The sequence below is a fragment of the Zeugodacus cucurbitae genome, chromosome 3, assembly GCF_028554725.1.
Source record: "Zeugodacus cucurbitae isolate PBARC_wt_2022May chromosome 3, idZeuCucr1.2, whole genome shotgun sequence".
In the NCBI taxonomy this organism is placed as follows: domain Eukaryota; kingdom Metazoa; phylum Arthropoda; class Insecta; order Diptera; family Tephritidae; genus Zeugodacus; species Zeugodacus cucurbitae.
The window spans coordinates 3,347,962-3,365,339 of record NC_071668.1 but is presented as its reverse complement, the minus strand read 5'-3'; the positions used below and the strand labels follow the sequence as shown (position 1 = coordinate 3,365,339).

General features: G+C 35.2%; 1 protein-coding gene across 1 annotated transcript in view; it reads left to right on the top strand.

The window, feature by feature from the left end:
• Positions 1-16,875, top strand: part of LOC105213060 (ATP-binding cassette sub-family G member 1) — a 44,453-nt gene extending 27,578 nt beyond the window's left edge. Inside the window, exons 3-8 of the mRNA XM_054228110.1 lie at positions 4,034-4,151; positions 11,606-11,795; positions 14,089-14,940; positions 15,011-15,179; positions 15,250-15,350; positions 15,412-16,875. Of these exons, the coding sequence (XP_054084085.1) occupies positions 4,034-4,151; positions 11,606-11,795; positions 14,089-14,940; positions 15,011-15,179; positions 15,250-15,350; positions 15,412-15,912 (1,931 nt within the window). The 3' untranslated portion in view covers positions 15,913-16,875. The remainder of the gene's footprint in view (positions 1-4,033; positions 4,152-11,605; positions 11,796-14,088; positions 14,941-15,010; positions 15,180-15,249; positions 15,351-15,411) is intronic.
• The last annotated feature ends 503 nt before the right edge of the window (positions 16,876-17,378 follow it).

Here is a 17,378-nt window from a genome sequence, read left to right as displayed (position 1 = left end):
TCGGAATTCGACGCATTCTGCTTCCGCATCTTCAAGTGCCTGCGGTGCTTTGTTGTTTTTTTTTTTTGTTTTTTTGGTATTTCAAGCTGTCATAAGCGCTTACTGCGCAGACAATGGCATGTGATTTTGTGATTTTTTTGTTTCTGTATTGTTTTTTATTTTCCTATTATTTTTTTTTTATATTTTAGACTTAAATTAGTTTTTTGACTTAAATGGCCACGCGACGCATGCCATCGCATATACATATTTGTGTGAATGAAGGAGTAGGCGCAGAAGCAAAAACGAAAAAAATTCAAATTCTCATAAATTACCAATAAAAGTATTTCAAACAACTTCCTCTATATTCATACATATACTATATATTTTCATACAACGACGTCCATCAGCTTTCATAGGCGCTCATTAGTGACTTGCCCTTAGACCTACATAAGTTTATTCTGTTTTATGCGCTTTAGTCAATATGGCGCGCAGGCTGTGCGTTATTGATGTTAAAATTAGTGTCCCTGAGTCGCGCTATCTTAACGCCGATCTTCGATAAGCGTTAAAACTATTAGTTTGTGTAACATGAAATGTGGCAGATAACGGTGGTAAATTTCGATAAGGAAAAACTCACAGCTGTGCGGCAAATATTTCCCGAAATTCACCGACTTTTTTTTGTTTTTTTTTTTTTTTTTGGAAAGCACTTTGTCTTATCAGTGTGTCTGCTTAGACAAATTCACACCTGTGAAAAGTGTTAATGATGTCAACATTACTATCGCACGTACAAATCGATGTTCATTACGTGTTGTCGGTTACTAACATATGAGTAAATGGTAAAAGCATACACTAAAAGAATTGATTGATTGAGTTTTCATACTTTTTGCTAGAAGGACGAATGTGGAAATATGTGTCATGAAATGTGAATAAATAAATTTAGTTGGAAGTGTGCAGAAAGTGTTCTTATAGAGGTTCCATTATGGGTTCGAAGGTTTTGTACCTTGTGAGGTAAAAACAATCTAGAATCTTCAAAAAAATTATATATTTTCTCTTGGGAATAGTCTTAAAAATAGGAGCTAAGATTACTAATAAGTTGGAAATTTGTCAAATCTATCATATATGTTTTAAATCTCGCTAAAAATGTATATATCTTTAATTACGAGGTGTGTTCAAAAAATAACGGGAATTTTAAAATTTCGTTGGTTTGGAAAGTTCAATGTCAAATTTTTTGTTTTATTTTTATAATGTTGATATACAGCTGTATTAATTGTTTACTTTGTCTGTAGTAGCTGTACTATTTAGTATATTATTTAGATATATATTTCTAGAAATTCGATATAATTTCGCTTAAAATGACTGATAATGATTTTTCTATACTCTATGCCTCTACATTTGCACTATGCCAACAAAGAGGAAGACACAAACTGGAATTGAGGGTCGATTCTCTCCACCAAAGCTTTATTTATATAATATTAAGCCAAATATTGGAAATATATGTGTAGGGCAGATTGTAAATAGCATAAAATGAAGACTCTATTGAACTCCAAAACAAAACATTACTCATTAAGGGCACTGAACTTGAAGCAATCATAAGCGACACACAAAAGGTACTAGACCTTCTCCCTTAAACTTCCGCGAGACGCCTTAACAACGCACGTGTCGCACGTAGGCACACATTTAAGCGTCTGATACTCAACACATATCAGTCATATGTAGAGCCTTAATTGTTGTTTTTTTTTTTTCATATAAAATATATTTATTATGAAATGAATATTGAAGCTGCGTTGTCATAACACTCAAAAATTATAGAAAAAATAATAAAATTTTGTTAATAACTAGAAAACACCTCAACGCTTAGCAACAGCCGGCAATGAAAATGAACTACAAAGTCGCCACAATTTTAACAGATGCATACACATAAATATTTATTTCTTTATTTATTAACATTTTCCTTTGCTTATTTACTGCCAGCAGACTCTTTAATGTTTAGGAATTCGCGAAACAACTTAAATAGCCGGCATTTATTGGCAACGCGTAATTAGTGACGCTATGCCCACACAAATGAGAGTGAAAGAAATGCGAATAAAACGTGTAATAGAAATGCATAACACGCACTAAGCCACAATTGAACGAACACACACTCACTCACACGCGAATATCTGCTGCGCATGCGCAACATAGTAATTAGCATATGAGCTGGTATATACACCTACATACACTTACTTCATTAATTATATATTTATTTTTGGACAATCAAGCATTTAATTAGCTGGTCAGGAGCTTAGTGGAAAATCGCATGCAGTGCTGTCATAAAAAAAAAAACAAAAAATTAACAAAAATAATACCACTGTGTGAAAATAGGCAAAAATGTGCTCAGTTGGTGTGTTATAACTATGTGTCTGTCGGCACGTCAAATGTGACGGCATCGTCGTGAACCGCACTCAAGGTTCGGCAAACATACACACGGTGTTTAAGAGTCAACAGAAGCACGCCAATAAAGTACCGGAAATTCGTGCAAGTGTTTCAAATGACACACACACGCACACACACACATACAAATAAACAAACATCAAGCAAACTATATAAAGTAAGCTAGTTGAAATAGTTAAAGCTACTACCGAAAAAAAAACAAAAACAAACAAAATATCAAAAAGTTATTGAACTATAGCAAGTGATTTACTCACTTTGATTGACTTTTTGTGTGTGTGTGTGTCGCCATTGCATTTCGGCGCATTCACGCATTATTCAAGTGTCTCTTCATTTCCCTTTAGGCGCTTTAGCGTCCACCGGTGGCAATCAATTTGGCGTCAAGTGTTTTTGCCATTTTTTTGTTGTTGTTTGTTGTTGCTTGCTTTTTTAGCGCTTCGCTTCGCACACACCATTCGGTGTCTTCGATTAAATGCATCCACTGGCGTTGAAGCGCTCGAGTGTGGTGTCACTGCACACAACTTTTTTGCATATTTATTTTGAAGTATATTTATAAGTTTTTGGCGCGTTCAATGAACCCAGTTGACCAATGCCTTTAGACCATACAATACCGATTTGTTTTGATTCAGCAACTTAGCTGGCTGTTTTGCTTACATATATGTTGTTGTTTTTATTGTAAATTGTAGTCCAAATTTATGGTGAATTCTGCAAGTTCGGCGTAATTCAAGTTTCAAGTAGGTCACTGTGAATTTGTTTTTTTTGTTGATTTTTGAAAAATAATCAGAATTTACGTTGAGCGCCAAGGTGAATGTTTCATAAATTGCTTTTCAGATTGCGATCTTTATCTACAGATCGTTTATAACTTAATTAAGATTAACGTCGTCAGTAGTTTTATAGCCTATAATCTCAAGTTCATAAAGGCTTAATGGCAAATTTATCAATGCCCTAGCACAAGTAGAGGCATTATCGGTTATAAGGTAGTAAAATGGTTCATTGAAACGTCGATTATCTCGCTGAAGTAGAGATAACTGTTTTAAATTGTTTACGAATATTGCCCAGATCGTAGTAAGAACGTAATCTAAGCTTAAGAAATTTGAGGTAGAATGTTCGAAAAATATAATAACGGTGTTATTAAGAACCACAAAGCGTTACTAAAGTTTAGATAGTATCTACCTATACTGGCTACTCAGTACCCTACTTCAATAATATTGATATATTTGTACCAAATATTAATAATTTTTTCTCTCACGCGATTTATTTACTGATGTTTCCAGATGGGATGTCTCCAAGGGCTTAGTAAATTTGAGGTTAGAATGTTTAAAATTTCGGGAATAAATATGATTTCGAAAAAAATATTTAATAGGTTAGGGAGATTATATAATTATTGGGTAAAGGTGCTGTAGCTTATGGTTCAGCTGAATTTTAAGCACGTTATAGAAAGGTCTTGAACTTATGAAGCAAATGTAACATGATAACATCCTTGACACTACTAATCTTATTTTTCACAAAACCCGTTGTTATAATACTATAAATTATTTGTCTATTACTGATCTTCTATATTTCAAAGCTTGTTTGGAAATCTTTTAATAATACAACTTACTAATTTCCATATTCCCTCTCACAATTTCAGATGCCAAGACTATACTCAAAGGCGTCAGTGGTCGCTTGCGCTCCGGCGAGCTTACAGCTATTATGGGACCGTCCGGTGCTGGCAAAAGTACATTGCTCAACATACTCTCCGGCTACAAGTAAGCAACATTTTAAGTTTAAGAGAAGAAAGAAGAAGTTTTAAGACAGATAGAAATTTGAAATTAAAAATTATGGAAATATTGATAAGTATGAAGAGGCGAATTCTGATCTGATTCTGATATCAGCGAATTCTAGAAACAAAGAAGAAGATGCGAGTGCTAATTAATAGAACAAAGAAACATGATACTAATAAGAATTTATTGACTAGTTTTCAGAATGTAAATTGAAGTTTAAACCTTCTAAACTAAATTTTAAGCAAAATGTTTGTAAGTATTTTGTAATACTTTCAAATTATATTCAATACTCTTCAAAAGTCAATATCTATACTAATATTATAAAGCTGAAGAGTTTGTTTGTTTGAACGCGCTAATCTCCGAAACTACTGGTTCGAATTGAATAATTCTTTTTGTGTTGGATAGTCCATTTATCGAGGAAGGCTATAGGCTATATAGCATCACGACCAATAGGAGCGAAGAAACAGTGGTAAATGTGTAAAAAACGGGATTTTGGCAACAATTCGATCTCAAAATGGCATTACGTTGGCTCTCGCATCTACTGGAATTGCAGCAACGCTACTTGAAGTTGGAAGAACGGCACATACGACACCGTAGCTTCAGTTAAACATGCAAATCTATGAAACATATATGAGATGAGCGCAATTTTCTAGAAGCACTTGACAGAACAATGAAAGATCTGTGGAATAATGATCATCGCTTTGGTGGCGTAATGATACTGTTATTGACAAACACATTCTGTTATTTCGAAATCAACAGCGGCGGAGGAATTGAACGCATGTCTCAAGTCATCGTACTTGTGGCGGCACGCGAAAACCATATGATTGACCATGAATATGCGTGTGTTTCTGCAACAGGATAGCACCGCAGAAGATCTGCAAAGAACTGGGCAAATTCCAGTTAATACTTCTAATGGTTTGATATCAATCCGAACATTAGCCAAATTTATCGTAACTACGATTGGTTGAGTGCACGCAGATTTTTAACTGTCAAAAATACCGATGTCGATGACTTAATCTATACGACTTAAAGTCAACTTCCGGGATATTTGTGTTCATACACATCGATCGATCATGTTGAAAATGAAGACGAAGCTGTGAATTATCCAGTGAAATTTCTAAATTCTTTGTCATTATAATGCTTTATCATTTATTATGCTTCGCAATCTTCAAGCACCTATCGAATAATGTAATAGTTGCAAGAATTTTTTAAAGGGACTTACAAGGGGGCAGAATGCTTGATTCTACGAATTTCTTTGACTTCCAACGATTTGCCATTTCAGTTCAAACGTATTCAGTTTCCAATGAGACTTGCATTTGGGATGACAATCAGGTCTCAAAGGCAGTCGCTGGAGGTGTATGGCATACATTTCATTCACGAGTTGAAAAATCATCTTCTCTGTACATTTACGCACCGGAACAGAAAACAAAAAATGTTGTTTATTAAGCTGCGTTACATTGAAAAAAAAATTTAGAAAAATCGCAAATAAATGTTTTCCAACACTATACAAATTCAACTTTGTTTTCAAAACAAATAATTTCACGAAGTGCAACGACTGCGGAGTCAGCTAGTCTTTTATAAGAATTGAGAACTCGTTCTAATATATATGTATATAAATATTGCTTAGAATCTCTTCGAATTCGTTTTTTAATTCAAACTTCAACTTACGCTAGAGTTTAGAGATTGAACTTAGAACACTTAGTGAAAGGATCTACCCCTGCTAAAATGCTGAGTCACAAATTGTCCACTTAGAAACCGCAAAAAACTTGATAATAATTACGAACCAACGAATTTTTGACAATATAGACCAAGGCAAAGGTGAATTCCTTTAATTTGCTCATTAGTACAGTAAGTTTTACAACTACGCCAACATAAAACACTGTTATTCGCTGCAATAAAAGCACTTAAGAAGGCACCGCTATGTGCTCCCTACGTTTCACCTACTCTACTAATTATGCGCGTGAACTTAGCGACGCAGTAAAACACGGCCAACACAATGACCACCTACCGGTTAGTTGTCAAACAAACAAACAGAAAGCAAGAAAGAAAGAAAGCACACCGCCTCGCGCAATAACAATAAACTCATTTAACTTAGCCTTGTGCAAGCCATAAAAGAGCAACGTGATAATAATGTTATGAGTCTCCATATGTATGTATGTATCAGTGTGTGTGTGCTATATACGAGTACTCATATTCATAATGGCGAAGAAAACATAATTTCATGGCGTTGCATAAACGCAGAACAAGAAGGTGATTAACGGTTGTATATAGAGTATATAAGTGCTTATATATCGGTATATATAGCGCAAATAACCACTTTTTATGTTTGTCTGAGCAACTCGCGTCATTTTTTCCATAGCAAAAATATAACAAATTGACTATGGCACTCTTGAACTGTTTCAATCATTCTATGATTGCTGTATGTTAAGCTTTTCCTTTGTCTGCTGATAACGAACAGTCAAAAAGTCCAAAGGTTAGCGCTGCGCGTCTGTGGTGTTGCCAGAGCGCTGAAAAACAAAAATAATTTTAAATTCGCTTAAATGAAAATATTCATGTAGTCGAGTTCCCTGTTACTGTAGCGCATTCGTCACGACTGCGTGCGCTTCGGCTCGCGTTCTGTCGATTTATTAATTGATAACTGGAATGCTTATCAAACGCAATTTTTTTTCTACAAACATACATAGCTCGCATGACAAGCATTTGTATTACGATCTATATATAAGTATTTAGACATATGTGTAGATACTCAACTCTAGTTTTTGCCTGACTCACAAGCTAGTAGGTCTGTATACATAAGAAAACTAGCATTTATCGTTGGATTACCAATACTTTCAAGGCAGCAGCGCTTGAGAATGCTTCTTTCCAAATGAAATAATACTCATACATACATTGATATAACTCCATGGTATTTATATTGTTTGCTTGCGACGGGCGAAACACGCTTTGCCTTTGTTCGCGTTTCAAGCGTTTTGAGCTCCATCACATATACTATTTATGTATGTACATATAAATATATTTATGTGGGAACATTCATACGACGTTATGCTGGAAATATGAGCAGCTTGGACTTTAAACTTGTTTGCGAAATGACACTTACATTTTTGTGCCCGATTATTCACTTATTTGTTTACGTATTTCTGTTTCTGTTTTGCTGTAAATCAACTGGAAAGTTTTGCTGTGTCGATAACGTTTGTAAAAATTATGCGTCGTTTCAAATAACAAATTTACATACATACTTACGTATATATAGGAGCATCATAGTGGAGATGTAATGATTAGCATTCTCATTCGATGTCGTCAGTTGCTGGAGAGTTTTATTCCACAGGTGTGACGCAAAATAGAAATATATTGCTCTACAACTTTGCTTCCGCCGTTTTTTTTTTTTTGTAAATTGAAGGCTTTTTTTGTATAAAAACGCTTACAAATGTCGATGAGCCTCAGCCGCACTTGTCTTGGAATTAAAAATGTCGAGAATTCGGCTCAAAAAGTGACATTTTCAGTTGAGAATAAGTTTGGAATGCAAACAGAACTCTACAAATATTTTGTTAGGTTAATGTTGACACAAATGTCCAAGATCGATATAAACGATTTAATCGATTTAATCGACCAGTGCTTGACACTAGAGACATCTATCGGAAAACGGCGGAAGCAAAGTTGTAGACCTAATATATATATAAATATATCTATAAACTTTGACACACTTGAAACTTGGCTATGAGAATCTCTCGCTTCCTCTTTCGATATTAATTTTTTCTTTGAAGAAATCTTAAGCTACAAATTTTTCAAAATCGAAGTTATTGAAAGCTACAGTTTACTCTCTCTGACAGATTTCTTGAATATATAATTCTAATCCCGACAAATTCATTTCACAATAATACAACTACCCTACAAGACTTACAAATGGCTACGCGAGATATAAGAGGGTTGCTTGTTCTTTTCAGCAATTATTTGTTTTTTTTTTCCAAAAACTCCGTAAAAAAGTAGCAAGAAAATCTTGGAGAGCATATTGCATGAAGTAATAATAAAATATTTCTTTTCATCCAAAATAATATGGATTAGAAGTCGCTAAAAAGATTAAACAAATCCTCAGCTTTAATGTCTTTTTCATTATACGAATTTTTTGTGATTTTTTTCTCTGCGAACTTTGTCAGTAACCGAACTCAAGTCAAAATATATAAAGATTTTTATAATTTCTCTTTATTTATTCATTTTTCAAAACTCCCATTAATCCAAATAACAATTATAAATTGTAAACGAGCGTCAATAGCGCGTGTAGGCGTGAAGTTCTAGATTTGCAACTCAAAAACTTGTACTTCAGCTTTCATTCATAAGACAAAATACAGTATAATAAAATCGGAAATACCAGTTTGAGCCAAAAATATATTATTTTACAATTACAATTCTTGATTAAACGCTTCGCGCCTCCCAAAAAGGTACTGCCTGCAATTATAAAATCAAAATCGCGCAAACACGCTAGTCGCAGCTACTAAGCGACTCTCAGCTAAAGTGCCGAATGCACAATATTAACGAAATGTATTCATAATAAATTAGAAATTTAACAATCAAAGTGTCTGCTTTCGTATTTTAAATTCAGTTTTTTGTTGCATTTTACAATGTGCTTCACCTCTAGCCAGTCACCTTTTGGCTGATTAAATTAGCACACTCACAAATGCTTGTGCGCACTACCACACAGGGTATGGCAAAGTAATGGAAATTTTTTTATTAAAGAAAAATGAGCATAAAACAACTGCTTTAAATCAAAATCATGGCCTGCGCATTGAACTCTTACTCTTTACGAAAATAAAAAAACAATTAACGAGATTATTTTCTTTTTTCACTTTGCCTCTACATACATACTCTGTGTATAGTATAGTACTTGCTGTGCCTTTCACTGACCTAAAAAAGGAAATGTTTTCAACAATTTTTATTAAATTGGCATTGTTGTGTTGCTTTTGTTTACACAAAGTGCTGGGATAAGCAAGCAAGAAAATCTTTATGCAATGTTGGCGTGTGTGTATGTATGTATTTAATGAGAAATCAAAGAAACAATAAAGAGATAATGAACAGTTGCCAAATTTTTGATAATTTCCGTGCTGAGAATTTAATTTCGATTGAATAAAAATGCGAACAATTCAACTATAAAGTCAATATACTCTAAGTACAAAATTATAAATATTTGCATTCCTCTCAGCAGCTGCTCTCAATTGGCATAAACATAGTTATAAAGAAGAAAAAATTCGAAAATATGTTTCGTCAATAAATAGCTAGGATCACACTAGGAAGGGGCATATTTGGATGGCATTTTTTTGGGGAAGTGGGCGTGGCTCCGCCCCCAAATCGGTTATTTGTATGTATCTCGCAAACCAATAAAGCTATATAAACCAAACTTTCTGCAGTCGGTTCTCTTAAGTACCCCACCACACACCATGAATATAGTTGAAATCGGATAATAACCACGCCCACCTCCCATACAAAGGTTAGGTTGAAAATTACTAAAAGTGGGTTAACTCACTAACGAAAAACGTCAGAAACACTAAATTTCACAGAAATAATAGCAGATGAGATTTTTTTTACAAAATGGAAAACGGGCGTGGCATCGCCCACTTATGGGTCAAAAACCATACCTCAGGATTTACTCGACAGATTTCAATGTAATTCGTTATATAATATTTTCTTGACACCCTGATGACACGTGTCGAAAATGGACGAAATCGCTTCACAACCACGACTACTTCCCATATAACTCAATTTTGAAGTATATCTGAGTCCTTCACTTTATGATATGTACATAAGGAACCAATGAAGATAGCAAAATAAAACTTTACACAAATACTGTATATGATCTATGGCATCACTTGTGAAAAATTTGTAGAAATCGGACTATAACTTTTCAATGCCCCGGATATCGAATATGAAGAACTCAGTGCCCCATGGTAATTTGTCACCGAAAATTTCGGTAAATCTCTCTAGTATCTTAATTTGGAAATATTTTCTTCTAATAGTGTAACTTCCCCTAGCTCTCATATACCTAATTATAGGATTTTCAAATTGGATCAAATTGTGTGTTTTCTTAATAAAAATATAGCAATAAATTGCGAGAGTATAAAATTTTCGGTTGCACCCGAACTTAGCCTTTCCTTACTTGTTTTGAATTAGTTCCTTGATTTTTTCAATTATAAAATGACGTCTTTGATTCGCCACTTTTCAGCTCGCTAATAATAAAAAATGTAGAAAATTTATAAGCCAAAGCAACAGCAGGGTTATCCAAATTAAATGAGTCACACTAGGTATAACCGTTTGCTATACTATTTATCTTTGTTTATACCAGTTGTTTGTTCGATTCACCGCACTACTCGGTTAACAAAGTTTGTTGGAAAATATCGCTTATTAATATAGTGGTACAACCGTTTACTACAATCTTTTTCTCTGATTATACCAGTTTATTTAGTTTATACCAGTTGTTTGTTCGATCCAACGCGCTGCTGAGCTTAGTAATTCAAATTGTTTATACCAGTTTATTTCGTACATAGCAATTTTATTATTTTTATACCAGTTGTTTGTTCGTTTCTGCTCATTTTAGCAGATCAAATTGATTATACCAGTTTATTTAATTTATACCAGTTCTTTCTTGAATCACCACTCTGCTCAGTTTAACAAATCGAGGGGTTTAATTGTATATATTTCTAGAAAATGCAAGAAATTGAGCTCCTAGTTATATTTTTGCTTGACTCCTTATGTAATTGCTTCAAATTGTGTTACTGTTAGATACCACTACTTCCAGAAGCCACTTGTAAGCCTTAAAACTATATAGAGAACACCTTTAAGCCAAACAAATGCATTGCCTTAACTGAAATGGGTCATTAAAAATCCATTGCAAATGATATCAAGTCTTCACTGACGTCATAACAGCCTTACAGTATAAAAAATGACAACCTCCTCTAACCTCAATAAGAAAAATAACAGTTATTTTTTATGAAATTACCGTTAATTAGTAGCAAACAATGGTTGTACAATCAATATGACAACTGATTCGAATCTACACAAATAATTTCTAACAAACAGACAGCAAGCTTCTAACAATAATACCCACAGTCCCATACGGACAGGTGATTATAAGCCAATAATTCTCGTTTTTTTTCGATATCTCCAACTGTGAATATATCGCAATTTGATTGCCTGCGTCAGTTAATGGACTCATACGAAATTAATTGCTTACAAAGACAGCGGCAAAAGCATGTGTCATGTTGACAAATGTGTCGGGAAATGTTTATCGAAGACACAGCCATTCAAATACTACCACTTAGAACTGAATATTAAATGTGTACATAGCAATACTATGTTTAACAAGTAGACTAGTTGTCCTAAATCACAATAAAACAGCCATTAAGCACTTATAATTAATTTACTGTTTTTTTTTTTTATTCTCATTCTCATTACAGAACGACAAATATCGAAGGTGTCGTCACGATGAATGGACGCGAACGTAATCTGAGCGTTTTCCGTAAATTATCCGCTTACATAATGCAGGATAATCAATTGCATGGCAATTTAACCGTCCAGGAGGCGATGACTGTGGCCACCAACTTGAAGCTGAGCAGGAAATTCTCGAAGGCGGAAAAGAACTCTATGGTGGGTTTGAGCATATACAAATAGAATTCTTAAATGTTTGAAGCTGCTTGTATTGATTTCGAAGACTAATTTATTGTATTAGAAGCTAATTTTTCACTACTGAATACCTTGAACCATCGTTAACCTCAACACTCCGCAAACTATTTATAAAAAATTTAAGCGAAATAAATGTTGCCAGAAATTTCCGTTTGCAAAAATTTCCGCTTCCACTTAACTACGCTTAGAAGTATAGAAAACGTTAATATTTTTTTAGTAACCGCCGCGTTTTGCATATTTAATATTTGGCATATATATTTTTTCTATTTTGCATTTTGCCAATTCATAATTGACGTTTCTTACGTCGACAACCAATTATGGGTATACACAAAAGACAACAAAATGATTCTACAAAATTTTATAGTTTTTCACCGCACTTTTGTTTGTTTTTGAGAATGTGTTCGCTCGGGGGCTAATTCCGAAAACCAGTTCTCGTATATATAAAAAACATATATAGCGGCGATTCTACACAACGCACTTGGCGCAAGAACGCTGTCGCTGACGTTTGATGCTGACGCGCATACGCAGCCGCACGTGGTTAATTTTAGCCAGATTCTTGTTATACCCTGAACAAGGTATATTAAGTTTGTCACGATGTTTGTAACACCCAGAAGGAAGCGTCTGAGGCCCTATAAAGTATATATATAAATGATCAGTATGTTGAACTGAGTCGATTTAGCCATGTCCGTCTGTCTGTATATATACGAACTAGTCCTTCAGTTTTTAAGATATCGTTTTGAAATTTTGCAGATGTTATTTTCTCTTCAAGAAGCTGCTCATTTGTCGGAACTGCCGATATCGGACCACTATACAAACTGAACGATCGTAATCAAGGGCTTGTATGGAAAACTTCCGCATTTTACTACATATCTTCACGAAATTTGGTGTGAGTTATTGCTCATTGAATTTAATCTCCGAAAAAATTGTTCAGATCGGTTCACTATAGCATATAGCTGCCATACAAACCGAACGATCGGAATCAATGGCCTGTATGGAAAATTTTCGCATTTGACGTGGTATCTTCACGAAATTTTACATGGTTATAAAATGATATGAATTTTACTCAGGATTATTATTATAGATTATTCTATGCCTCTCTAAGCGTTTTTAAATCTTTATATTAAACTTAAGTGATAAAGAAAGCTTTATTAAATACTTTTATAACTAAACTTATGAATGTGCTTTGTACAAAGAACTCTATAGAAACTGCACTCTGATGCTCTCTCAAGCGTATTATTATGGTTTAATCTTATACTCAAACAGGATTACATATGTTTAAATAAATTTAAATATTTTTTCCCTGTTTATCAGGTAATCGCTTTCATTTTATGAGCTGCTCGTGTTCACACAAAGAAAATCACTTAAAGTGCTGTATTTTAGTAAGAAGCGTGGCACGTGCAAGCCCAAGCTTCAATTGCGTTTATTTTATTCACTTCGTGTGCTTTCAAGCTTCAATTAAATAAGAATGTTTCGCAACTTTTTGAGTGATTATTTATCCTCGCCATTTATTGAAAGCGCATAAGTCGACTTCAGTTAATAAGAATAATTTGAGTTCTACGGAACTACCTTTACAGAAATCGACCTTCAATTTGGTCTCAAACAATATCTGACAACATGAAGCTTACCTTACGTGAGAATAGAGTCAAAAAATCCGCACAGCTGTTCACTAGAACTCGAAAACACCTACCTTAACTCAAATCGAGTTATGCCATTTAAAGCTAATTTCCAGGAATTTTTTCGCGCATGCAAGCAAATTTTGGGAGGCGCACGATCATGTGTATTTCTTAGAAAGAAAAAATATTATGTATTTTGACGCACGTCTGCCTGTCGCTGATATTTATGTGACAAGAAGACAAACAAATTGAATTCGATGAAAACAGAAATCTTCAAATCACGTACAAGATATAAAATTAATTTATATTAATTTATATTAATATTAATTAATAGTTTATGTGGATAGGAAAAAGTTCTAAACAGTTGACGTTGATTAAATAAAAGATTTTTTATTTGCATTAAATAAATATTTTCATAAAAATAAAACAAATAATTTAAGAGTCCAAAATTAATCTTAATCTACAAAGAGCGTGATTCACTGAGAGTGTGAACTTCATGAAACAATGCTTAAAAGTATGAATTATTGTTAGACTTACAAAATCATAACACATCCTCAAATCTACTCCTTCGAAATATTATAATCTCCACCCACACTGCTTACTGGAACCCCAACTAATTACCAACTCCACTATCTCACTTCCAGATCGACGACATCTTACTCACACTCAGCTTGAGCGAACATCGCAACACACTCACACGAAATTTGTCTGGTGGACAGAAGAAACGGCTGTCCATTGCACTAGAGCTCGTCAGCAATCCGCCGATTATGTTCTTCGATGAGCCCACATCCGGTCTGGACAGCTCAACTTGCTTCCAATGCATACATTTGCTCAAAATGTTGGCGGCTGGTGGTCGCACCATCATTTGCACCATTCACCAGCCGTCGGCACGTCTTTTCGAGATGTTCGATCAGCTGTACACGCTAGCCGACGGTCAGTGTGTTTATCAAGGCAGCACGAAACAGCTGGTGCCGTTCCTCTCAACACTGAGTTTGGAATGTCCCAGCTATCACAATCCGGCGAGTTATGTGATTGAGGTCGCTTGCGGTGAACATGGTGATCACACACGTAAATTGGTGGATGCAATCGATAACGGTAAAAAGGATATACGCACCGCTGCCGATTATGAGGGTTTGAAGATGCGCAACGATTTGGTGAAGGTGCATAATTTGAAGGCGATATTGGATAAGAATGCAACAAATGCAAATAACGGTAAATACGAGGAGAATTTAACGCTCAATAATGGCATATTGAATGGCAATCTGGTGAATGACATTGTGAAGAGTTCGAATGTGTCGGCAGCCGGTGCTAGCGCTGCGCCTGTGGTGAGCACGAATGACAAGGGTGATGCGATGATCGATGTGGAGAAGGCGGATAACTGCACGACGGCTTTGTTGAGCGAGGAGATCACTTCGCCCGAACGCTATCCTACGTCGCAGTTCCATCAGTTCTGGGTGGTGTTGCGTCGCACATTGCTCTTCAGTTATCGCGATTGGGTAAGTGTTCATTGCATACTTTTAGGCGTCGCACGCTTTTTTTTAACTTCTGCCTTTACGATATTTACAGACCCTTATGTACTTGCGTTTATTTGCTCATCTGTTGGTTGGCTTCCTCATCGGCGCTCTTTACTATGACATCGGCAATGACGGCGCTAAGGTGCTGAGTAATCTGGGCTTCCTCTTCTTCAACATGCTGTTCTTGATGTACACGTCCATGACCATAACGATCCTGTCATGTAAGTGAAAGCTGCTTAAGTCTTAACTGTAGAACTCGCATTTTAATCTTCAACAATTTTGCGCTTGCAGTCCCTCTGGAGATGCCGGTGCTGCTCAAAGAAAACTTTAATCGCTGGTACTCGCTCAAGTCTTACTATCTAGCCATCTCTGTCGCCGATCTGCCATTCCAAGTAAGTTCAAGCTTTTCAAAAAATGCAATTCAGTTGTAATATTTCTACATCTCTTTTTCAGGCAATATTCTGCGTTGTCTATGTGAGTTTGGTCTACTATTTCACCTCGCAACCGTGGGAGCTCTTCCGCTTCGGTATGTTCTTGGCCGCTTGCCTCATGATCGCCTTCGTCGCACAGTCCGTGGGTCTCGTAGTCGGCGCGGCAATGAATGTGCAGAACGGTGTGTTCTTAGCGCCCGTCATGTCTGTGCCCTTCTTGCTCTTCTCCGGCTTCTTCGTGTCCTTCGATGCGATACCCATATATCTACGCTGGATCACATATCTCTCTTACATCCGCTACGGTTTCGAGGGCACCGCTTTGGCCACCTACGGCTATGGTCGTGAGAAACTCAAGTGCTTCCAGACCTACTGTCACTTCAAGTCACCGCTCACCACACTCGAGGAGCTCGATATGGTCGACGCTAACTTCACACTCGATATTGTTGCGCTCATTGTGATCTTCGTGGTGTTGCGAGTTTCCGCCTATCTCTTCTTGCGCTGGAAGCTGAAGACCACGCGATAAAATACGAGCTTTACTCTTAATTACTTTCTATTTTCTTCGATTTTGTTGTGGTTTCTTATGCTTGGCGTTCGTTGTAAGTGTACGAAAGTCATGACAGGATCATTCTATACTATGCACACTGTTTTTTTGTAGTAACGGTAACGTGGTTACTTTGTTTAAATTGAATGAAAGTGATAATAGACACGTATGTGAACGAAAAGTGATTTCATATTGTTATATGTACAATACAATTAAATGAGCATAAATTAGGTTAAAGCTTTTCAAGTTGTGTGTAGTAGCGGTGGGTTAGCGGTTCTTTCAAGACACAAAGCTCAAGCGTTAATACATACCAACACACATACGCGCATAATACGTTGCATGGTCTGCGTGCAACCACAATTTCAATACGCCAATTTTTCAATTATTTTAAAGCGAAATGATGAACAATTTTTTTTTTAGTTCTTAAACACACATATATCACTAGTATAAGCATTGTACATACATATATACAAGTAGAGAGTTAATAAAACGATAAATACGCTGCTAATCAATATTGAAATGCAACAAAAATCAAAAATTTTTGATAAACAAAAAAATCAGTTAAATTTAATGGCTGCTTTTGTAAGCTGTATCGATGTGAATTTGTTATGAAATAACTTTTTGGAGCAATTTTTATGTAAATTTTTTAAATTTTTACTGTTTACAAACGTAAGACGACAAATAATCAAATTCATACAAAATTTAAGAAGCCACAAAATATTTATTCCAATAATATGTAAAATCGTTGATAGTGGTACGAGTAAATAAGTTTCTTTAAAAGTAAATCGACAGAATTCTCGCGAAGATCTGTTGTCGGTTCATTTACGAAGTATTCCACTGCGTATTTTTTTATAAATGGTGTTTTTTATAGACATATTTAATCGTATATTATAAGCATATTTATAGGAAATAAAGAGCTTTACAAGCAATTTGATATATGTGGAATTTTCTGTAGTACGAGTATTGTTTATTTGATAAAAATATATATATGTAAATTTTGTCGAACCAAAAATGAAGTGTTTAATTTCATTGATATCGATTTGGGGAAGAAAGTTGGAACATTTGAAAAAAGAAGGAGAAATAGACTTTAATTTACTATTTTAATAGATGTAGCAGTAGTATTCTATATTCCAATCAGAACTCTTTGTATATATTAAGGCATAAAACCGACATCGGAAGATTGGTGATCCCAACGCTGTCTGAAGCAATTGATGCTGGAGAAACACATCATGTATTGAATGATTTCTTTGGGGTAATATTGATTGAAAACTAAAGTCCCCTATCAACGAACAAAGACTCTAAAAGTCGCTTATCATTTCCATCCTATTTTATGGTCCAGAAACGTGGATGACGGTAACTTTCGATGAGACGGCACTAGGAGTTTTCGAAAGAAAGATTTTCCGGAAGACTTATGGTTTTTTGAACATTGGCAACGGCGAATACCGCAG